Source organism: Phyllopteryx taeniolatus, chromosome 17 (assembly GCF_024500385.1).
Source record: "Phyllopteryx taeniolatus isolate TA_2022b chromosome 17, UOR_Ptae_1.2, whole genome shotgun sequence".
Classification (NCBI taxonomy): Eukaryota; Metazoa; Chordata; class Actinopteri; order Syngnathiformes; family Syngnathidae; genus Phyllopteryx; species Phyllopteryx taeniolatus.
Window position 1 is genome coordinate 13,774,320 of NC_084518.1, and position 24,402 is coordinate 13,798,721.

At 41.8% G+C, this 24,402-nt stretch overlaps 3 protein-coding genes across 8 annotated transcripts in view; 1 reads left to right on the top strand and 2 right to left on the bottom strand.

Moving 5' to 3' along the window:
- Positions 1-2,054, bottom strand: part of septin8a (septin 8a) — a 44,097-nt gene extending 42,043 nt beyond the window's left edge. The window contains exon 1 of one of the 4 annotated variants that reach the window (XM_061751091.1): positions 1,857-2,049. In XM_061751091.1, coding sequence (XP_061607075.1) covers positions 1,857-1,886 — 30 coding nt within the window. In that variant the 5' untranslated portion in view covers positions 1,887-2,049. Of the gene's footprint in view, positions 1-1,856 lie in introns of all 4 variants that reach the window. The other 3 variants (XM_061751092.1, XM_061751094.1, XM_061751095.1) reach the window with 3 other exon arrangements.
- Positions 2,055-3,296: 1,242 nt separating this feature from the next.
- Positions 3,297-6,857, top strand: LOC133467284 (uncharacterized). The gene has a single exon (XM_061751981.1). The coding sequence runs from the start codon at positions 3,469-3,471 to the stop codon at positions 5,374-5,376; it is 1,908 nt and encodes a 635-aa protein (XP_061607965.1). The 5' UTR covers positions 3,297-3,468; the 3' UTR covers positions 5,377-6,857.
- Positions 6,858-8,414: 1,557 nt separating this feature from the next.
- Positions 8,415-24,402, bottom strand: part of shroom1 (shroom family member 1) — a 35,889-nt gene continuing 19,901 nt past the window's right edge. For all 3 annotated transcript variants that reach the window (XM_061751977.1, XM_061751975.1, XM_061751976.1), the window contains 8 exons: positions 18,992-21,802; positions 18,726-18,912; positions 18,503-18,555; positions 17,688-18,308; positions 16,462-17,001; positions 15,870-15,957; positions 15,083-15,355; positions 8,415-12,454 (listed from right to left, as the gene is read on the bottom strand). In XM_061751977.1, coding sequence (XP_061607961.1) covers positions 12,200-12,454; positions 15,083-15,355; positions 15,870-15,957; positions 16,462-17,001; positions 17,688-18,308; positions 18,503-18,555; positions 18,726-18,912; positions 18,992-21,609 — 4,635 coding nt within the window. In that variant the 5' untranslated portion in view covers positions 21,610-21,802 and the 3' untranslated portion in view covers positions 8,415-12,199. The remainder of the gene's footprint in view (positions 12,455-15,082; positions 15,356-15,869; positions 15,958-16,461; positions 17,002-17,687; positions 18,309-18,502; positions 18,556-18,725; positions 18,913-18,991; positions 21,803-24,402) is intronic.

Here is a 24,402-nt window from a genome sequence, read left to right on the forward strand (position 1 = left end):
GAAGCCTCTTTTTGAAGAAATGTTCACAATCTGTCAAACTGCGGCTTGCTATGGAGTTGAGTTCGCCGCCACCATCTCGCAAATTTTTTTCTCGGAAATCAAGGCCAAACAAAAATGTGACGAGCAACGCCTACTTATTTTGAAAAACTTGTAAGTCAAGTCACTCTTAAATCAAGCTACCACTGCTCATGCGGCGCTGGGGAGTAACTAATCACATGTAATGAGATTATGTAATTTAGTTACAAAATGTATATTACTGTCCTCCATTACTAGGAGAAAATGTGTAATTAAATTACAGTTTCTTTTGAAAATTTTCATGATTACAATTTTAGTTACATTAGTTACAAGAGGCGCTAAAGCACTGACATTTTTTCATATTTCCTACAAACGTTGACACTTGTGATTGGCTCTTTGCTCACATGCCATTCTGCCGTAGTCTCAAACATGACATATTTTTCCAAATATTACCTCGAAGCACCACCTTGTGGTGCAAACTATTAGTTCATCTGAGGTTTTGAAAAGGTTAGACTCATAGGTAAACTTTTGAACACACAAAAGGACATCTTAATATTTTTTACTTTATATGGAAGATTATATCTGGGTTGTCATATGAAGAGAGATTGTCCAAATTGTGCACATTTTGTCATTAGGTCAACATGGTACGGTATGGTGGTTTTCCACATGTTGTAAACATATAATGCAACAAAAAAATATATATTATGTATTTACATTCCATTATGTTTTGTTAACAGTGTAATATTGTTGTAAAGAGCAACATATGTGGTTAATTCTAAAATAATCTGTGGTTTTAATGCAATTTTTAGAGGAAACATCCAAGGGTCCAGTTGATGCATTCATTCAACAAAAAAAGTAATCAAAATGTAATAAAGTGTAATTAGATGTAATACTTTGAGAAACTAATTGAAATAGTAAAACTACTAACTTGTAATTGTAACCAACTACATTTCCAAAGTAATCTTCCCAACACTGCATAATACTCAGAATAATTAGGACTATTCTCATGAAATAAGTCTTTATTCTGGGAATATAATGACTATTTTCACACTGATGATGGAACTCCTGAACATTTGTCACAACAACAGCATTTCATCCATCTTATTTTACAACACTATTCTATATTTACAAGACATAAACAGGTAGTTGTAAATGTTAATAATTCCATGAATCTGTCATGCACTGCTAAAACTGGGTGATTATTGCCACCAATTATATGACATATTGCAGATGCATTCCTGTCTTTTTGGACAAACTGAGACATGCACAAATTCTATACAGAACTCCTTGTTTTGCTTTTTTCACAATATAAGTCACAGAAGAGGATTAAATGCATTTTGACAGGCCTTAGTCAAAACGTTGACATGCAAAGCAGATTGGAGACGTCTTCATGATGCACTTTAGAGCCAGTCACATGCAAAACTGGAGCATTTACCTGCTAGCTAGCTCACATATGACATGGATTCCAATGCAGTAAATGTTTTTTTTTTGTTTTTTTTTTTGTTTGTTTTAAAAACAACACCCACGTCAATAACACCCGTATGGTGTGCGAGTATAGAGGGAGACTAACAAACCAAACTTAACCGAAACATAAAGGCGAAAAAGAGGCGTAATCTGTTTGTATTAACCTGCTTGCGCGCAGCACTTCCACCGTGTGGGCAGAGCCCCCACAGACAGCCCCACATTGGAGGCTCCGAAGGCGGGGGAAAGGCTTAGCCACACTCCAGCTAACACTCTCCGTAAATCCCACTCGCGACGTTTTTTTTATTTTTTTTATTTTTTATTTTAGGGAGCTTCAAAGGACGAGAAGACGCCACCTTGGGACGGGGGGGTTTACTCACCGAAAACGCGTCCACGTCCGTGGCAGCCATGGTGCGGAATGTGCGGTGTTTGGGCGTGCTGAGGCGGATTGAGTGATTGGGAAGTGGGGGGAGAAAGGGAAGCTGCCCTCGTCGCTCGCTTGATGCTGCTCGCCTGCTGCTGACATAAAAGAGGAAGGACAGGCAAGAGTACTACCGCACACGTCACTCCTGCGTCGTTTCGACAAGCCAATTCCCTCCACTTCCGCCTTGAGCGTTACACACACGCCTTCAAGTACTTAATTCACATTAAAAACAACTCATTTAAAACAGAAATAAATTAAAGTTATACGGGTCTTCAATTAATCGTTATTTATCTTACAGTAACTCATTTAAAACAATACACGTGGTTTTGCTGATTGATTTTTGGGCGAAGCAGTGCACGTTCTTTCGACGCCTTCCGCTGACATGTTTGGACGGGACGCTGTCAGCGGGTCCGTCCCAACATGGCGGCTCGTCAGGAACTTCCCACTCCTCGTCCAAAAAGAATGTGACGACGTTGCTTGCTGCAAGCCACGACAGGAGCTGGACAAAAATGTGTGTCACTAGTGGACATATCAACAAGAACTTTACAAAATGTATCGCTTTCAATTGTATTGACATGTTTTCTACTGATCAATAAGGTCACACGCCAATAGTATGGTGTCAACAACGTAAAAATGCACCTCAATGGCCACTTCATTAGGCACACCTGCACAATGCAGGTCCATGTTTTGATTGACACTGTCAAAGAGGCATTCGTGTAAGTATTTTATGTTTGTTATGGTTCCAAACTGGTGTTTCTAACATCTTTTGAAGACTTAAATTCAGCTCTCAAGTTGGAGCTAATTTTGAAATGGTGCAGGTGTTCCCAATGTTGTGGACGTGGAGCGTGGATGTGCTCCAACAAAATAAAAAAAAATGTAAACATTTTTTTTTAGAGTATTCTCGAAATCTCTTTGATCCACGATAGAGACGAGATTTTTTTTTAAATTAAAAAAACGTTGCTACACTATTAACATTTGAGAGGTTATTTTTATTTTATTTTTTATTTAAAAAATAAACATTGGGATTTCGTATTTAGTTGGATACGTTTTCGTTTGAAAATGTGCACTTAATTTAATTATTTTGACTGCTTTAGATATTAAATATCAAAATGTTTTATTTATTTTCGTGAATTAAAGTCTTATGTTTTTCTTGTATAAAATTAAAAGGTTAGTTTTATTTAATTTGTATTCATTTCAAAACAGTTGCTTTTATTTTGATACACCTTCGATATTTGTATTGTTTCCTTTTAATTGGGAATTTACCTTTTTTACTTGAATGCATCTTTTGAAAGGTTTTCGTTGTATTTAATTTTGTTTTTTATTAAAAAAAGGAAAGTTGTGATTTTGAAGTGAAGAATAGAAGTTGCAATGTCAAAGAAGGAAAAAAAAAGTTGTACAGTATTCCCTTGCTTGCATGTAAAGTTGCGCATTCAAACGACGTCACATAAAGACGCAGGTAGGCAGCAGCAGCAGCAGGAGGAGGAGGAGCCGGTCAAGGTGCACTGACAGCGCCACAGGAAAGGAAGACTCGTCCTTGCTTTAATTTATTTCCTGAGGGGGGGGGAAAGATGTCATTGAGCCGAGAGAGCGTTGTCTCCGTGCTCGTGTCCGCGGGCGGCCGTGTGAGCAAAGCCAAGCTGCTGGCGAGCTTTCGAGGCGCGCTCGAGTGCGACGACCGCGACGAGAAGGCTCGCAACAGGGAACTCTTCAAGAGCCTCGTCAACAGCGTCGCGTACGTGAGGCGCGGCGACGACGGCGTGCCGTACGTGCTGCTCAAGAAGGCCTACAACCGCCGCACGGGGACACAGCAGGACGAGGGACAGCCTGCAGGGACGGCGAGCTGTGCTGGAAGGGAACATGGAGGCAAGCAGGAGCAGGAGTGTCCACCTGAGAATGTCGAGGACTCCAAGAGTTGCGCTGGACATGAGCAGGGAGGGAGCCTGCAGACAGGTGAGCAAAGTCAACCTGAGACTGGGAGATTTTGTGGACAGGAACAAGAAAGTGAGCAGGAGCAGTGTCCACCTGACACTGCAAGACGTGCCCTGGAGGGACAGGAACATCGTTGCCAGACAGGGGAACAGCAGAAGGGTCCGATTGCTACTGTTTTGAACACAAAAAGACTTCCTGGACAGGAACAGGATCAGTGTCCAAAGAAAAAGGAACAGGGTCAATTTGAGGATGTTGTGAATGCACAGAGACGTGAGAGACAGGAACAGAATTGCGAGCTGCAGCGGGGCCCAACTGAGACTGTTCTGGATGTTCAGAGAAAAGTTGAGCGGCTGGATCAGGGTCAACCTGAGACTGTTGCTAACCTAATGAGACATGCTGGACAGGAACAGGAGGGCGATCAGGAGCAATGCTGTCCTGAACGGGAACAGGAGCAGTGTCTTCAGACAGGTGATCTGGAGCAGGGTCTATCTGAGACTGCTGTGAATGCAAAGAGACATGCTGGACAGAAACAGGAATGGGAGAAGAAGAAGCAGGACCCGAAGAGATCTGCTCGAAAGGAAGAGGAAGAGAGCTTACAGACAGGTGAGCAGGGGAAGGGTCTACCTGAGTCCAGAGGGAACTCAAAGAGCAGAGCTGAACAGGAACAGGGACGCACAGAACATCTCTCTCCTTTCGAGCTAGCCTTGCAGAGGAGCAAATGTTCCGACATGAGAATCAAGCAGAGCCAGAATGTGGAGGTGGCTCCAAAGCCATATGCTTTACCCCTGAGGATGCCCCCCACGAGCAGGGCCGAGGTCCCCAAAAAGAAACCCGACCTGGACGAGCCCCCCAAAGTGGATCCCTTACGAAGCAAAGCGAAGCCTGCCAAGGTGTCTGACGAGTCCAGAATCCCGTCGGCGGTGCCGCTGGAGCCGTCGGAGCACGAGTGGTTGGTCAAGTGCGCCTCGGGCCACTGGAGCCAGGTCTACGGGCTCCTCCTGAGGGACCGCCAGCTGGCTGACAAGCGAGACTTCATGTCGGGGTTCACCGCCCTGCACTGGGCAGCCAAGTGCGGCAACAGCGACATGCTGGTAAAGATCCTGGACACGTCCCGGGAGGGCGGCGCGGCTGTGGACATCAACGCCAGGACCCACGGTGGCTACACGGCCTTGCACGTGGCCGCCTTGCACCGGCAAGACTACGTGGTGGCCATGCTGGTGGGTGAGTACGGCGCAGACGTGAGGGTCAGGGACAACGACGGCAAGAGAGCGTATCACTACCTGCACTCGGATGCCGCGCAGAGTATCAGAGAGATGTTGGGTGAACCCAAATCTCAGCAAGCCCCCCACAGACCTGAGGAGGCTGAGATTTTCCCGGAGCTGTCCAAGGGTCTGCATTCCATAAGTCGTTTGTTCCAGCCACACCTGTCGGCCCAACGGAAGAAGCACAAGCAGAGGCCCGCCTTCTACTCGCTGGGGGACGACCCCCAGGACCAACGACACGACAACGCCTTCAGGCAACGACTTGCTTCGGACGCTTTTGCATAGAGTCCCTTCTAGTAGATGAATCCTTGCATAGTCGCTGTTCAGCAATCATGTATTAGATTTTTTGTGCTCAGGCCAAAACCATCTCTAATATGAAAACATTATTTTAGTGCCAACTTGTGGCATCTTGGTGTCAAGGAACTATGTTGAAGTGAATCCTCGCATATTCACGGTTTAGGATTGGTGAATTTGCCTATTTTCAGATTTTGGGGGAAACCCCTAATTGAGTATGATGCCCATTCCTATTGTTTTTGTTTCTATGTATTTTTTATTTAATAAGTTATTTTGACAAAATAAACACAAAATTGTAGCGGTGTTGGAAAATTAGGCAGAACATTAAAAATATCATAATATAGTAACGCGAAAAGAATCCCAATGACATCGTGACATACCGTCTGTTGTTAATTTCCAACGCATCGATTATCGCACAGAGTATCCTGATACTAATGGCAAAGTGTCGTGAGATTGTATTATAATACAGCATCGATACGCTACCGTTAAATATCAATATTTGTATTAAGAAAGTAAGGAAAGTAAAGGTACAAGTTTAGTTTGAGTAACTATGGTATTAATAGAAGCATCCCATGATAATATATATACAGTATATTATTATTATTTTGTCATGCTCAATGAACCTGGAAGTAGCCTGCTAACAAAAACACTTATTTTGCACTTTAGTGCCTTTCCTGAGGTCTGCGGATATGTTGTTATTATTATTATTATTAATCAGTTTATTTGAAAGGGGACAATGCAATTTCATAAAACACATGAAATAAAAATTATTATTAATCAGTTTATTTCATAAAACACATGAACTAAAAATTATTATTAATCAGTTTATTTGAAAGGGGACAATGCAATTTCATAAAACACATGGTTAAAAAAGCCAGAATTAGCCAGAAGGCTAGTTTTCATCTGTAGTCCCCTGGCCATGATGTAAAAAAGCAGTAAAATACATCTACAAGACAATATAATACAGGATACATAATCAAAGACTTACTATACTATTAAGAGAGAATAAAACCACAAATCATTTGATCATAACAAAAAAAAAACATCATAACATACTTGTCTTTTAGTGCTGGCAGCTATAGGTGTTAACTAGCCACATTTTCAGTTTTTTGTGTGAAGGCCTTGTATGTTGTAAGCAGTGTGACTTACATGGGAATGTGATTCAGCAGTGATTCACATGGCTCTACTCAAGGTGTTTCACAGTTAGTCATTGTCCCTGAAGGCATTGTCTCCCTGCAGCCATGTGTGATATTACAAATGAAAGGGATCTGTCGGAACGTAACTTAATGTGATGTAAATACCTACGCCAAGGATGTTGTTGGGGCATGGGACAAGGAAGAAGCCATGATATATCATTTTGGTCATAATTTATTGGTAAATAATAACAAGGCATATGCATTACGCGGGAGACTATGTAGGTGAAGATCCAAATTACGATTGTTGTGCCAATCAATAAACGACTCTCCATTTTTCTTTTTTTTATGTTTCTTATAGGTTTGTTGGGATTGATGGAACGTGATGAACGTTAAATAATTGAATTTTCAATATTTCTATATTTTTGTATTTTTATTAGATTTTTTTATGTAAATGTCAAATTCAGTTTTTAAAATTAAATAATAGCAATTTAATATTTATCACTTCACTATAACTTTTTTACAAATCAATTGCAACATTCAGTAAATTCAGGTGACAATAATTAGTATCTTTCAATATTTGTGATGTTACTAATTATTAATGCATGTATTTCATTATTTTAATTTCAAATAAAAATAAATACAAATATTACATTATTGCATTATCAAATTCAAATGATTAACAATTAAAATGTTTTTTTTCAAAATAATTGAATGTTTTGATTTATTTTTATGTATAAGTATTTTTGGATCTAAATGAAAAAAAAAATGTATTTTTCTTTGGAATTTACCAAAAAAGAAATCTCAAGTTCCAAAAGAAGTTCAGCAGAAATAAAAGAGAATAGTGTAGTTGGATTTATTAAATAAAATAATCTTTCTTCTTCCTGCTCTTATGGTTAAGGTAATTGAAATATCAGATAGGCCCGAGTAGATTGCATATTTGCGGTGGAGGTAAAAGCACTGAGCTCCCAACAAGACAAAAACGTCTCATGGCGTGAAAAAAAGCCTTAAATCCTGAAGATCGTGTTAACGTGTGCAGCTTCAAATGCTTCATAGCTGTGATGTGTGCTGGCTTGTGTGAGGTGAAAGGCAACATTCCTGCTGGTGGACATGTTTTTCATTATTATCTGAGGCCCTGGAGGATTTTCATAACTTGGATTTGGGGCCCAAAATGTGTTGTGCATACTGTCCATTTTCATAGGGTCAGCAATTTTGAAAGGAGTTGTCAGTAAATGTCAATAATATTGCAATACAGTACATGTTATTTTTGAGGAAGTCAGGGTCCTCTGATCAGGCCATCCTGCGCTTTGTCTTTTCTCTTTTTGTTTGTTTGACGTCACTCAACCTAATTAGTGTGCAATTAGTGAGACAAAGATGTCACTTGTTGAGGCTTCGTGAGTGCTGCCTTCACTGGTCTTCATTAGGTACACTCTCGCAATCTCATAACAGGGAGAACACAGGAAGAATTATACAATAAACATTGTTGAATTCATTCATATTTTATCCAATTTATGATGTAAACTTAAAATGATTATAGCAAAATTATATTCCAATTGTTATTTGTACAACCAATCTCATAATGTTATTAATAAAAAAGAATCGACTGATTATACAAATGTATTTAATATAATGTATTTATTATGAAATTATATTACTTCATATTTTATATATATATATATATATATATATATATATATATACACAGATAAAATATCAATTTGGTGTCCTATTATTTGCTTGCAGGTTTATATTGTCAGTACGTTCAAGTTCCGGCAGAGGGCGCAAGAGACCGCAACAATCCTTCGAAGCTTCAATTTTTACTAGTACTTTTTCAGCATCAGAAAAAAAAAAACACCAAATGAAAGTAACTATAAATTATCACGTGACAATGTGTCATTTAATGGGGGAAGGTTCTTAATTTATTGACAGTAAGACAAACAAAGTGGAATTTACAACTCCAAACAGGCACGTGTGACTCAGCAGCGGCGGGGGGGGGGGGGGGGGGGGGGGGGGGGAGCATTTGTGATGTCATTAAAATAAGAGAAATGTCTCTGCCCCGTTAAGAAAGACCACGTCACAACTAAGTAACAGTGAAAAAGAAAAGTGTTAGTGGGCCAAAACAAACAAGATTTGTTTTGCAAAACTTCCCACTGGGAAACAAGATGGAGGGGAAGCGGAATCCACTTTGCGGCTTCAACAAAAACCTTAAAACATAAATATATGATACAAAATAGTCCACAGCACACATTGGATGAGTGCGTTTTCCTTTCAGGTCATTTCCTGAGGGATGATCAGAGTTCAGATTAATTCATGACAAACATGAATATTGTTGAAAACCTACCACAGCAAAAACTTCTACGCGCACACTACATTCACACAAACACACACTGCACATGTTCCTGATGTTGAACAAACATCGCTTAAGTACAAATCGGACGTGTCGGCTCCGACTTTCGTGAATGTTAAAACATGATTTAAAAAATTATAATGACGGAATTCTGTGAGTAACTAGGTGTGTCAAGATCTCCAGTTCAAGTATCAAGAATTCAATGGACAGGGGAGGTAACAAAATCTCATTCATTTCAGTGGAATCCCAGAAACTGAATATTCATTAGAGCGGAACCCTGAAGTTGAACATTTGAGTGGAACCCCTGAAGTTGACCACTCATTTGAAAAGAACCCCCAAAGTTTAACATTCATTAGAGTGGAACTCCCAATGTTTTACATTAGAGTGGAACCCCTGAAGTTAAACATTCGTATGAGTGGAAGCCCCGAAGTTGAACATTAAAGTGGAACCCCAGAATTTGAACAATCGTTAGAATGGAACCCCTGAAGTTGAACACTCATTAGAGTGGAATCCCCGAAGTACAATTTGGAATTCAACCAAAATTGTCTAAACTATGCAAGTTCAAACCCTAATCGTGTGTGACGTCATAAAAGGGTACCAATGATGGTGTGAAGATAACCGTAAAACAGGAAGTGCAATTTATTGCGACACAGTAAGCGTCTGACTGCTCGGCACAACGTTGCACAATTCAATTATTAAAATCATACGCACATAGAGTTTATACAAACTGATTTCCCCAAGTGAGTGCTAATGTAAATAACACATAGCTGAACGCAAACTGGCTAAAATGCTGGTCAACAAAAACTGTTTCCTGTCTAGATACAGGAGCGTGAGTTTTAGTTTTATTGTACAGTCGTTCTTGTTTATGGTTGTTAAGGTTAATCAAAACATTGCCTTACACTTAATAAAAATGTTAGGATACCATCAATTTCATTTGACATGCCTTCCCATAAAAAATAAAAAAAAATAATGTGTAATAATGTGTTTTGTGGAACAACTTGGAAGTCAACTAGCATAACAGAAGAGATAGCATTCAACTTCAAAGGTTCCACTGTGACGATGCATTTTTAAGAGCGCTGCATGCAGCTTGAAATCGTCTTTTCTTTTTTTCTTTTTTTTGCTACAACAGCATTTGCACAAAGTCCTTAACGTACCTTTAAAACTAAAATTCAAACAGCATGACAGTGATCTTGTTCACAATAGTGGACAAAGAAAAGAAATGTGTCGTAGTTGGATGGAGTAAGGCTGTTTGATTTTCAAATGAAGAAATGTGCATTTACGTACGTATTGTTTACAAAGTGCTTTTTTTTGTTGACATGCACCTTTTCTTTTGGTTTTTTAGTGCCTTGATCTACAGGTGACTCTCCTATGCTGCTTAAAGCTGAGATAACAATAGCCTCATTTTACATTATGTGGTATAGCCGGGATTTTTCCACCTTTCCCTACGAACGGGTGGACGAATATGACCTGGCGACATTCTGGTACTATCAGAGCCCTGACAAAGGCAGGGTGGCGTATTTCTCCGGCCCTGTAGGGATTCAACGACTTCAGATTATTATTTTTTTGTAGTTGATTCTAAGGTGATGATCGTCGAGTTGACTTCGATTGATCGATTATGTCGTTGATATTTTTTTTCAGTTGTCAACTCGCTGTGCCTCCTAACACAAGGTTGCCCACTCTCCCTGTCGTCCTCGAAGCCCCACCCCCCGACTTGTTCATCCAATCAAATTCAGATACCTTCAGTGCCTCACAGTCAGAACTTGTAAAATTATTAACACCAGTTCATGTAACACAGCTACTCGCTATTAATAAAAATTATTGGAGGAGAGTATTCTTTGCAGTAGTGAACTGTAGCCAGAGGTGGGTAGTAACGTGCTACATTTACTCCATTACATTTACCTTAGTAATATTTCGGAATAATTGTACTTGTCAGAGTAGTTTTAATGCAACAAATATTTTACTTTTACTAGATTATTTTAGGCGGCACGGTGGACGACTGGTTAGAGCGTCAGCCTCACAGTTCTGAGGTGCGGGGTTCAATCCCTGTCCCCGCCTGTGTGGAGTTTGCATGTTCTCCCCATGCCTGCGTGGGTTTTCTCCGGGCACTCCGGTTTCCTCCCACATCCCAAAAACATGCATTAATTGGAGACTCTAAATTGCCCGTCGGCATGACTGTGAGTGCGAATGGTTGTTTGTTTCTATGTGCCCTGCGATTGGCTGGCAACCAGTTCAGGGTGTACCCCGCCTCCTGCCCGATGACAGCTGGGATAGGCTCCAGCACGCCCGTGACCCTAGTGAGGAGAAGCGGCTCAGAAAATCGATGGATGGATGGATAGATTATTTTACAAAAAGAAAAAATAACTGGTCCTTTTACTCTGTTACATGAAGCTACATTCCGCTCACTACTTTCATTTTGATCAATCTACTCTTGCTTGCGTGATGTAAATGTTTTGTTATGTCAGAAAGACCTCCGCCTTGGGCAATGTCACATGACTCTGTTTGACCAATCCAATAGAACTACTAGTGACGTTTGACTCCATTTGACCAATCAAACGGCACCAGACAGTCACATGAACTGCTATATAATCTCTGCTTGGTGACCCTATAACGATGTTCATGAGGGTAGACAGTTATTTTAAAGACAAGCAGAAGTTACTCGTCAGTTACTCAAAACTTGAGTAGTTTTTAAAAATCTGAATACTTACTCTTAAGTAATTACTTGGAGGACTACTTTTTAAATTTAATTCAGTCATATTATTCTAAAGTAACAGTACTCTTACTTGAGTACAATTTGTGGCTACTATACCTACCACAGACTGGAGCAAACCAGCAGTTGCGTAACATGGATTGTTTTAAAGACAATTTCTTGTGGCGGAATTTATAAAGATTAAATGTATTAGTGTTTCAGTTAAAGTGAAATTGTTTTGCAACATCTGAATTCGCACATAACATGCATTGTTTTATAAATCAAAGAGTTTTATAAATTCTGTCTGTGAGGCCATGAAGGTGTCTGTGAATTGTGATTGGCTGAGTGAGTAGGGGGCGGGGCCAGTGGAAGGAGGAAGGGGATTGCGAGCATGTCTGTTGGATGAAGGCTGAGGCTGAGAGAAATGCTAGTCTGATGAATAGCTTGTGTTAACAGGTTTTCTGTGTGAACAAGACTAGGGGGCTCCCCCTGTAGACGAAGAGGAGAACTGCAGATGAACTCCAGTCAGCCGGAGCGACGCTGAAGTCAAGGCACAGTGGGGTTGAAAAGTGTCAGGAAGCGGGGGCGATTAGCGGCTCGTCCGAACCGGTTTAGACCAGTGAGCGCTACTGAAGAAAATGGCTGCCCTCAGACACAGAGGCTTTTGGTGAGGGCCTCTAGCTGCTCCTCGCCGAGCCTCGTCTTCTCCTCCAGGTCCTTGCGACGGATGAGCAGCGAGGCCTTGGTCTGCACGAAGCGCCGGTAGTCGCGCACCTGCTCAGCACTCAGCTGGCGGGACAGGAAGGTGGACACCAGGCTCTCCCGTCGGTCCAGGTTGTCCTTTAGGTCTTTGGCGTCCTCCCGCTGCTTGCACAGCAGACGGTGACGGCTGTCCAGGGATTGCTAGTACACACAACCATACAGAGATGATGTTAGCAGCTGATGCTACAATTCTACATTACATTCCTTTATCTGGCCTACCAAGCATGTACATAAGAGTAACTGTTTGTTTGTTTTTTAACCAAGATTGATTAGTTACAATGTGTTCATGTTTTAAATAGATACATTTCATTAAATATCAGTAAAATATTTTTACAGATGCACAAAAAATAAAAAATTCAAAATATATCCATTAAATTGTTCTGTTTTTTTAAATACAATAATTAGTTGATTAATAATAACTAAATTAATTATAACAATACATGATAAAAATAAGAAACAAATTAGTCACAAGGATTGGTCCCAATATTATACTTTTAATGGTTAAATAAATTATTTTTGTAGACATTTTAACTCGAGCACAAAACTTTGCCCACCTCTGATCTAAAGGAAGTGTTTTGCTTATTCTTTGGATTTTCATGTTTTATTTTGTTGATGACAAAGACAGAAAAGTGTGACCATAGCCACAGTCAGAACTCAGACTTGCTGCAACATAAGTGAACCCCCAATAGAATAGGGCCCGAGCTCTCCTGCTAATAGCAAAAATGCTCAAATAATTGATGCCTCTCCCAAAAGGGGTTGGTATTACACATTGCATATACTGTATATGCCAAAAGATGGCAGCAATGCACTTAAAATGGAGAGGATCATAAAGCACCAACACCATGCATCTTAGCAGGTACACAATCATGAACCCTTGTTACGTAAACAACTGTATTCAGTAGTTAAATTATTCAACACAACACACGAGGCTTATAAATACTTAACAAAGGTACAAATCTTTTTTTTTCATTTTTCTTGATAAGTATTTTAGTTATAACGAACTGACCAATTATTATGAAAAAAAACATTTAAATGTGCAGTAAAACATAAATGTCTCTTACTAATCTTATTTATTATAAAACAACCAATTATTTAATAACACAATAAAATGAATACATACATTTAAATTAAACAATTTTGGGTACAGCTAAAATAATGCAATAAATATTACGAGACTTGATAATGTAAGTGCTCAATAGGCCAAATTAAAGAACGAAGCGTGCCCCCGGGCCACACTTTGCCCACCCCTGCACTATACTCTTATTGCTGTTATACCTACAAAAACACCACTAGGTGACAGTATCATTCTGCAAATGACGTCTTGTTCCCTCTCCATTACATAGCTGCCTGCTGTCTGCAAATCGGTGCATAATTTTACTTTGAAATAATTGTATTTAGTTGTTGACTTATTTTCACACGCGAATGAAAGTTAAAAATGTTACTTAAAACATTGTCTCTTTGAAGCTTGAAATATATCATGCACTTTACGTTACTTTTTGTGGTAAATATGTTTCTATACATCAGAGTAATGTTACATGTTCCCTTTAGTACACTCCTGTATGCAGGAAGTGGCTCCTATCAAGGTGCATGATTAGGATTTTTTTTTTATTCTACTGTAATTGAGAATGTTATACACACACATACAAAAATAATCATTATCGTGTGATGCAATTGACTCTGCAGTCAGGGATAGGGAGGTGCAGTGTTGCCTTGTGTCAACAGAGGGCAGGGTTGGTGCGAATGTCATCGAAACCGGTGAGCTCACAGGAGTTTCGGTGAGTGAGTGTAAACAGCCGGAATGTTGATAACGGCGAAAAACGACGAGCCCGCGGGGTGGTCAGCACGTTCAGAACACTATCCAGGCATTTAATGCATTCACGCGCATGGAAATGAAGCCTGGAACACACTGGATGAAGTCAGATGTAACCTTGTGTCACGATTACAACCACAAAGCCCATTTGGGAGTAATGATCTTGCCCTATAAACCGTTAGGTTTAACTACAGAAGATAAGACTGTGAAGCATGAACCTGGCATTTGTTGCATTCCACATGATGAGAAATTAGAGCTGCCCTTCACCTCGCATACATGTTTGCTTTTCCAAAGTCAACATGACAGAGAGAGAAAGAGAGAGCGTCATGGCTGAGGGCATGGGAGCAGAGATGCAAATTCTCACTTTCATGCTGACGTTTCAATCAGCTGAACACAGGAACTTTAATTCTGACCGTTTACGTCAAGAATGGGCATTAGATCTGACTTGCCCTGCAATTCTAAAAACAAGAAAAACTTCAGATGAACTTTTAGAAAATTCCACAAAAGATTTGAACCTACAAATATATAATACAAAAAAAAAATGTAAATCACATTTTTTCAATTCTGCAAAAGTGCCCCTGAAAGTTTTTCTTTTGTCCAACCTTGGCTGTTGGGGAAGAACAAATGCATATTTAGCTCATTAGAAAGATCTGACGAGTCAGGCCTCAAGTTTTTTCACAGTATCAATAGGAAATTATGTGAGTAGTTAACACACAAAAACTGGGCTCATAAAAAGACAGCTGTCCATTATGCTACTTTATACCTTTACGACGTGATAGTGTAAATAAATATTTTCATTTTGAGATTGTTGGACTAAATTATTGGTAGATTTAAGCAATATATTATTTATATACTGTTATGTACTGTATGGAATAAAGATTTCTATAAGGTTATACCATTTCAATTATCATGATCATCATGATATACTCATGCCACACACAGTAGGTAAACATCCTCACCTTCTCCTCGACGTCCGTGTCCTGGTCCACCGTGCTCAGGGCATTCTGGACCCTGGCCAGCCGGGCGGAGAGGCACAGAAGCAGGTTTACCACCCTCTCCAGGTCCCCGATGAACAGGTTGTACCTCTCCAACTCCAGGGGCAGACATCGCTCGTGGACCAAAGCCTCCAGAGCCTCACCGTGGGCTATGTTCTCCTGGATCTCCACTTGGAGGACGCCCCGCGTCTCCTCCAGTGAACGCAGACGCTCCTCGATGTAGCACACCAGCATGCTCTGCGAGTTGAAGTAGAAAGAGAATGGACAATACGCATCTTGCTAATCATTTAGAAAGGGGTTTGTTTAAACAAGATGTGTTAGGAATTCACAAATTCACCATTTTGCATATTCTTTTGGAACCCAGCCTCTGTTATTCACAGAAAAACTAGCCTATTGGCGATTTTCTACAGTGTGGCAAATAAAAGTCGGAAAGTTTTTTTTTTTTTTTTGTGGCAAAATATTGTCTCCAGTTTGTATATGTGATATGTATTGTATTGTATTGTAGAGTCTCTTTAAGACAAGGAACAGTTGTCAGCCGTAACCACGCCCCAAAAAACATCAAACTTGTTGACTGCGCAACCAAACCTCTGCGGTACTGTTATGCGTAGCCACAAGTTCTGCCTACAAACACTCGCTCAATCAATCACAAATATAGCAGGAGCTGTGTTAGATTTGTGACTGATAGTCAGCGGGACAGGGATACTGTACATGGCCAAACTAGGACTAAACATTGCTTTGACTTCATAATTACCTTCTTGTCAGTGAGGTCAACTGTGCTATGGACTTCTCTGTTTGCAGCTTTAAGGCCATCAGGTGACAGAGGTGGCTCGGTCTCGCAACTGTAAAAGAATGAAGAGGTCAGACTGACTTATCAGAACACAACATGCATTCTTCACTCTTATCTATAAAAGTTAAATTTCTGCTTATACCCACTCTCTCTCCATGTCTGTGTGTGTGTGCTTGCGTTTGCAGAAACCTGAGTGCAGGTACAGCAGTAAGCAGATATGCAGGTGTGTCGGAGCATGTGATGCAACACAAGGTAACACGGCACCTTCTTTGGGCACAACCAACCACTATTGTGTTTCATACAGAAACACTATACAGTACTGGAAATTCTTATTAGATGGCCTTTTGAAGGCAATTATTCTCTCCATTAACAGACCTGTATAGAGAGTATACACTCACCGGCCACAACATTACATAACGCCAAAACAGCCTCAATAAAGACAGAAGAAGTACGTGACTATAAACGTCTCCTCGTTAATAACGTTACACCAACACTTGTATTGCGTTTTTAGGGTGGCATCTATTATTTGCAATTTTTTCTGATCCAGGTTATTGACCTTTCTTCAGCTCCCTTTTGCTCCTGTTTCTTCTTATAGTGCTCCTCCATCAGCAGCGTGTCCTCAGACAGCAGTTGCTCCATCAGCATAAGCGCTGTCTTACGATTGGCTAGAGGATAGAGAGCGGGGGCCAGCGACTGGTCTGCCTTGACCACGGCCTCAACCAGCTCCTCCCATTGCGGTCTCTTGGTAGGACTCTCCAAATTCTCCGTTTCTCCCTCTGGTGTACGCTTCTCCTCGATGTCCTCATTCTCTCTGGACTCCTTATCTTCCGTCTTGGAATTTTTCTCATTTGCAACCTGCTGATCAGAAACCGATACGCAGGCAGACACCGAGGTTTCGCTCGTCTGACAAGGAAGGTGCAAAATGGCAGGTTTGTCGAAAACAGAGTCTGGCGTCTGTACGTCCTCTTTGGGCTGTTCCTCCTCTGAAGGGAGGATCCACAAGGACGGATCTGTGGTCACACCGCAGCTCAATGACACTTTATGGGCATCTTTGCCTGCTTCAACCACTGACTGTTCAGAAGAACTTCGGATACCCCTGGAAGGAAGAGATATGATGAATATCACCTAAATACATGTATAAAAGACCTAAAACATACCATTGCATAACTGGTCTAAATTGCAAGCTACACAGTCAGAAAAAGTAAAGGTCAGAGGTGGTAAAGGTACCCTGTAATTAAGCAGAATTATAAATACTCGTGTAAAAAAGACTGGTAAAAAAAATACTAAATACTAATTTAACTCGGGTATTTAAGTAAATTATACAGACTCAAAAAAATCTAGAACTGTGAGGCAGATGTGCTAACCAATCATTCACCGTGCTGGCGATTTCCAAACTAGTTATCCGTAATTGTTTTGGTGTATATGTAAAAATATGAGGCAATCATACATTTATATGGGTTGACAGTCATAGCTGCCCTCCGAGGGAAACCATAACTACAATGTTGCCTGCAACAAAAATCATCTCTATACTATAAAGCGACTCCCACTCGTTGACAATTTAGTCTTCAATGAATCCAAAATACATGCTTTTGGAATTTCAGGAGAAGCCGCAGTACCCGGAGAAAACACATACAAGCACAGGACAGAACATGCAAACTCCACACAAGAAGGCCTCACAAGTACCTCACAGTACATCAATTACTAGACTACATGATAACTATGTTTACCATGTGTTAGAGTGGGGGGTTAGTTTCCGAAGGTGTAGAAAAAGTCAAATCTTACCTGGAGCTTGGTCTGTTTTCAGAAGGTTGTTTTATCTGTGTGGTGGAGGACAAAGTAGACAGGACCCCCTTCTCAATGGTCTCTGGGTCTCCACAGGAATGCATGTAGGAAGGTGCCTCAATGGGAGGTTTGCTAGACAGGAACTTATCTGTGGGAGGACTGCGAGATCCAGAAGATTGTCTTTTGCCCCTTGAGGACGAGCAAGAAGTCGGGGAGTGGGATCCACTTAAGGTTCTTCTTCCTGTTGTGGGGTTAAGTCCAACATCCTCCCCATCTACCGGCGCTGGGTCGGAGTTATGCTTCAAGCTGGACTTTTTCTGTGTATCGATTTGTGTCTGTGCCTTCAGGTCAGAAATGTCTGTTTTCTCCGCTGGATTCAACCCATACCTCTTCCTCCCCCATTCCTTCCCCTGAGCTTCCCTGACCTCAGCGAGGAATGAAACGTTCCTGATGTCTCGGCACGCTTGATCCAGTTGCTCAGAACTCTTACTCATAGCTGACATCCTTGTTAACTTGAATGCCTCGAGTTCTTCCATGGACGTCCCCCTCTGTGCTATCACACGGATTTGCTGTTGGGCCTCAGACGTTGAGCTCAGTGCAGAGCCCATACTCTTGTGGACACTAGAAATGACATTCAGTAGTAAAAGATGTGCAACTCATTGAGATAATTGGAACAGCAGTAGTCACCGAGTGTTTTTTTTATCCCAGAATCATTAATTTGAAAGGAATGTTGATTTGCCACAATCTACATATAATACTCTTTAGTCCTATAAACAGTAGAACTTTCCCAATTTTACTGGAGCGCTGGTACATACCTGCAGGCTTCGGTAGAATTAACTGTTTCTGGATCATTTTTATCGTCCTGTGCCTGTAGACCATGGAGGAAAAAACACAACTTTGAGTGCATTTATTTTATTCCAAACATAATACTGTAAGATGAGGTTAAAGAAATAATTTCACATTGAATCTTTATGGCATACATCCACATTTCATTAAAAAAACAAAACAAAAACAAAAAACAGAAATGATCTGACCTACCTCAAATGCATGTGGTGTGGATGTGGATCTGTTCCTGAAAATTGCAGGGGGTTCTGGTTGGTCCAAGAGACTCTCCACAGAGGCATACTTGCCATGGGATAGATACTGTCTTTCCTTCCATCTGTGTTGGTTTGATTGCCCTGCGGGTTGGCCTGTAGATGGTTGTGCTGAGAAAAACTGGGCATACCTATGTTGTAAAACATGAAATGATCATGTAAGATGGAAAAAGAGAACTAAACTGCAATCAACTCTGTCTGTAATATTACCTGATGGAGCTTGTGGAGGAATCAAGGATGCGTCCTGCAGATTGGGGTCTGTTAAGTTTCTTTCTGGGGTGACTGCTCTCAGTACTTGCTGATAAAGGCCTGGGACCCCAGTCAAATGGTTTCTCTCCCAGAGAGTGCCTCTGTCTGGGGGGTATTGGTTGCTGAGGACCCGGTAGCTGGGGTTCCGCCACTTTCTGGCCTGTCTTGCGCTCCATGTAAGCCACTAGTGCCTTATGTTGCAGGTGCTTCAGATTTGTCCTTGAAGCGCTAGAGGCAGAGAGGGCGCGACACCGAGTCTCAAACAACTTCCTACGTGCTGCCACCAGTCCTTGCTCTCCTGCGAGCACGTGATCCTGCCACTCACTGTCCACTGCAAGCAGCACGTCACTTTCGTTGCTAAAGGAGCGACAAGCCGAGTGGCTGGGGCCGCCACCAAGCCAGTTGAGCTTCTCCGGTTCAGAGTAGCACATCTTTTTCTGCTCTGGAGTCAATCGCTTTCGGCCCCCGATTCGTGTCGCCACCTGGGGCTGGGCCACATTTGCAGACATCCTATTTTCTCTTACCGTCTCTGTGTTCTGTTTAGGACTCTGCCTCACCTCTTCCACTATGGTCCCTCTTTCTGTCTCATCAGAGGCCACTGATGGGGTGAGGGTGTCTGTGGAAGTCTCAGAATCTTGTGATGAGGAGAAAGAGTGAATCATGGGAGATCTCGGCTCAGGTTTTGGCCTGGGGCAATGGGTTGATGCCAGTTGCAGATCCCTTCTTTTAAATGATGTCTCCTTCAGGACTTTAGACTGGGCATCCTTCAGCTTCTCCTTGTAGTATTTTTTATAAGAGTCATCCAGGGTGTTGCAGGCACCAGAGTTGGTCGCATCCCCTTGCATAGGTTTCCCGTTCTTTATAGACACATCTCTGACACATGCTTTCTTTGGGGGAGCATCTTTATCATTCATACTAAATTCAGCGTCCTTTTGTGACTGCAGTGTTGTCCTGTTAGCTTCAGTGAGATGGTAGAGAAGCGGGGTGGTCTCTTTGTTTATCCTATCACTGCCTACATCTGTCAGTGGCTGTCTTTTCCCCCTCTTTGCCTGCTCTTCTTGCTTGGGCTGGTTGGATGGTTCACTGATGCCCAGTGAGGGGATTTCCTTTGTTTGTAAAGTTGAATGTGGGGAGTTTTTCTCAGGCCCACAGTAAAATATAGGATTGGTGGTGGTGTGGCGCCCAATCTCTTGAGTCTCTGTGTCAATTTCTTCAAAGGAATCCCAACTCTTTGAAGACCGTGTTGAAAAGGGGGTGGGTTTGTGATTCTCCTGATCTGAACTTCTTGGTATGAGGTCCTTGCTCTGGCTGCCTTTCTCATCCAGGACCTCTTTAATGGGTATAAATAAATTTTCCATTGTGCTGTGACATCTTTCCCTCTCTTTTGGTCGAGGTCTTTCCAATACAGTGGAGCAATCACTCATAGCTTCAGACCCACTCACAGATGCAGAGTGCGTTCTCATTCTGGCTTCAGAGTGCTTACACAGTCCTGTGACAAAGTAGAACTGACCCTTATGCTGGATGCTGCTGTTGATAAAGGCTGTCTGACCTGCATTCCAAGGACTAGAAACATGGGCTGGGTCTGACTCAATCCAATCATAAGCGGAATGCGCCCTTTTGCGTGGATTCTCAAACTCATTACTGACATCACCGGGATTACCATGATCCTCACCATTACACCCACCCCCGCTTGATGGATGTCTGGGTTTCAGGTGCTCAGACTGGCTTATACCTTTGGGAGGTGATTGTCTCAGAAAGTTTACCGACTTCTGCTGCTCAGAGGAAGCTTTGTTGTCCATGATGAAAAGATTGGGCGGGTTCATGGACATCCTGTCTTGTTCATAAGAGGGAGCATGAGAGCGGTAGCTTGGCAGCTGCTGGACCTCCGCTCCTGGCACTGCCCTCCGGTCTGAGTACACTAGTTCTGGACTGATGACAGAGGTGCTTGACCCTGGCTTAGCTGTCCCCATTTGGTGGACAATCACTCCGTGGGGGTGTGGATGGTGATGATAATGGGGTCTGGGCTTTTGAGGGTCAGTATTGTGTTGACTCTTGCTGTTTTCTAGGTTTTTAGTAGCTGTGAAACTATCCTGTCGTGCTGGGACTGGAGGAGGACCAATGGGAGGGTAATCACCTTGGGATGGAGCCCTAAAATGCACCTTTGATATTGCTTTGTCATTGGTATGGAAACTGCCATTGCCATTGTGGTTATAGGTACTGTTGCGATAGTTCTGTGAGATCACCTCCATAGAACGATACAACTGGTCCATGGTCTTTGCGTTAGAATGCAGAACCTGGGTGGGATGATGAATGGACTTTATATATTTAAGGTCAGCATAGTGGCTGAAAGAGTTGGACTGCAGGTCCTCCGGGAAGTGAAGTGATTGCAGGTAGTCTGGGGCAGTGGACCCCCCAGAGAAGGAGCTATAGGCAGAGTCTCCTTTGCCGTGCTGGTGGTGGGCAAGTTGTTCTACAATGCTGCTGTTGGACTTGGCTGGGGAGAGCCGGGTGATGGGCAGGCTCAGAGGATGCAGGTCCACGTTGCTCATTCTCTCAAAGTGGAAGCTGTAGGAATCCATGGAATAACTGGCCTGATGTCAAGGAGGAATGAGGGGAACTTTAATTGTAAGTGCAGTGATGCATGCATCTGCCTTGCGACTGGGGAGAGTGCCATGAACACATTTGCCCCAGGTTGTGCAGAGCACAGGTTGCTAATTAGGTCATTTTTCAACCTTTATTCAAATCCTCTGAGAATTGACTGCTCAGACGTCCCTGCAGGAGAAAACCAAAACACAGATCAGCTGTTAGCCTGAAATGTATTTGGCACACATACTATGGATTAAAAAACAAGTGGATTATGTGTGAAGCCTAAGAGTCATCATCATATTTGATATCGGTTTTGAAGGTCAGCACAGTTAATCACTTGTTTAAGGCGGTCTCCCTGCTACCTTGCATCAACCGGGCCTCTAATTAGGACTCGAGGTCAGCTGAGCACGTTGCGGTTCACACGTGAAAATATTTCAGGAATTCTGTGTAACTACAGCGCACGAGAAGAAAGTTCATGTGACACCTAATACCTTGTTATAAGGTAGTGTTACCCTGTAATACTCGCCTGTATTTTTCTTTGGAATCGCACAAGAATGACACTAAATCACATATATTAGGTCAAGTAAACATGTATTTTACCATGATAAAACCTTAAAAACCTTGGTCGAGAAACATAACCCTGCAAGTTAATGACCAGCTTCATGCCGGAGTCTTAACAACTGCTGTGTGATTGCTGGCTTCATGACCGTGTGCCTGTCATCGGGCTGTCATCTAACTCAGACGGCAATGCTGCCACTAAAACAATGACAAGCTAACCAGTTCATCAGCTTTAACAATGGACTTTTGATGTTGGGCTGCAGTGATGATGCAAACAAGAAGAAATGTGCACATCAGTTTATGAACCAGCTTATTCTGTTGATGTTTTGTCTGGTACTTTGAACCAAATAAATAAATTCAATTCCTACTTACATGTCTAGCCATTAACTAGGGTGTCCATGCAGGTATTTTAAAAACATATTTTTATGCATTTTGGCGGTGCATCAACATGCAAACAGCAATTTATTTCACTAAAAACGTTTTCTTTTAACGCTTTTTTCCCCCCAATGATTAGGGATGGGCATTTGACTACATTTCTTTGATCAACTATGGGGAAAACAAGTGACCTATTAATGGTGGAGGTTTACTTGAAGGAGAAGCGCTTCAGAGAATGGATGGGTTTACTTTGATGTAGCGAATGTCAAGTTTCTTTTTTTAGACAGCAAACAAGTTGAGAGTGAATGCCTCTGCCGGTTGCTGAAGTTGTGCATGCCACCTCCATTGCTTTAAGGCACAATTAACCAACAAAAAAATCATAATTATGCCCTTCTCTCGTCGTCATAGTATCTACTTCACAATGGTGGACGATTTTTTTCCGAAAATTCTTAGCCGATCGGCTAAAATGTCTCTACGGTTGAGGGGGCTATAGCACCACCTGTTGCTTTGACTCTGACATTTTAATGTCATCTAAAGCCATTGTTGTAGATTTTAGATTTAGATAAGACCTTGCTTTACAACAAGTTTAAAAATTCTGCTCTTCCCAAAGACACAAACTTGTGAAAATACATAACGTATTGACAAAACGTAGCCGCATAGAGTTAAAAAAATAAAAAAATAAAAAATAATAAAATCATTCATAGGCAGCACGGTGACCGGACTGGTTAGCACATCTGCCTCACAGTTCTGAGGACCGAGTTTCAAATCCCGGCCTGCGTGGGTTTTCTCCAGGTACTCCGGTTTCCTCCCACATCCCAAAATAACATGCAGGGTAGGTTAATTGAAGACTCTAAATTGCCCATAGGTGTGACTGTGGGTGCGAATGGTTGTTTGTTTAGATGTGCCCTGCAATTGCCGGGCGACCAGTTCAGGGTGTACCCCACCCCTTGCCCAAAGATAGCTGGGATGGGCTCCGGCGCGCCCGCGACCCTAGTGAGGATAAGCGGAATGGAAGATGAATAAATGAATGAATAATTATTCACTGACTGGTTAGAGCGTCAGCCTCTCAGTTCTGAGGAGCGGGGTTCAATCCCTGGTTCCGCCTGTGTGGAGTTTGCATGTTCTCCCCGTGCCTGTGTGGGTTTTCTCCGGGCACTCAGGTTTCCTCCCACATCCCAAAAACATGCATTAATTGAGGACTCTAAATTGCCCGTAGGTGTGAATGCGAGATTGCGATTGGCTGGCAACCAGTTCAGGGTGTACCCCGCCTCCTGACCGATGATAGCTGGGATAGGCTCCAGCACGCCCGCGACCCTAGTGAGGAGAAGCGGCTCAGAAAATGGATGGATGGATGGATGACACAAACCAGCTGCAAAAGACTGAAAGAGGTTAAGAGAAATGCTACTGTCATAATTTTTTACATTTTGACAAAAATCTCCACACAAAAAAAATATTCATACTATATTTTCAACACAGGTATATCCTTTAGAATGGTGCATTTCCAGAAAATTATAAAGGATGTGAACACAAAATGTCATATTTTGTGTTAATTACCAACACACCTTAAATGTCTTAACACTTAAAAGACATTTTTTTGTGTGTCATATCCAGCCAAGACACACATTTCAATGCATTTGACTCTGACAATCCATGAAAAAATACAGACACTGACTCTGGGCTACTAACTTTGGTCAAGGCAGCCTTGAGACTGACAACTAAAAAAAAAAAAAAAGAGTTTGCTGAGCTAAATAAATAAATGATCATTCTCATTTTGCATCCACACAAAAAGCCAAATCACAAAAGGTGTTCAAACTACAGTATTAAAGAGGATTTCATGTGTTTATGAAAGCCTT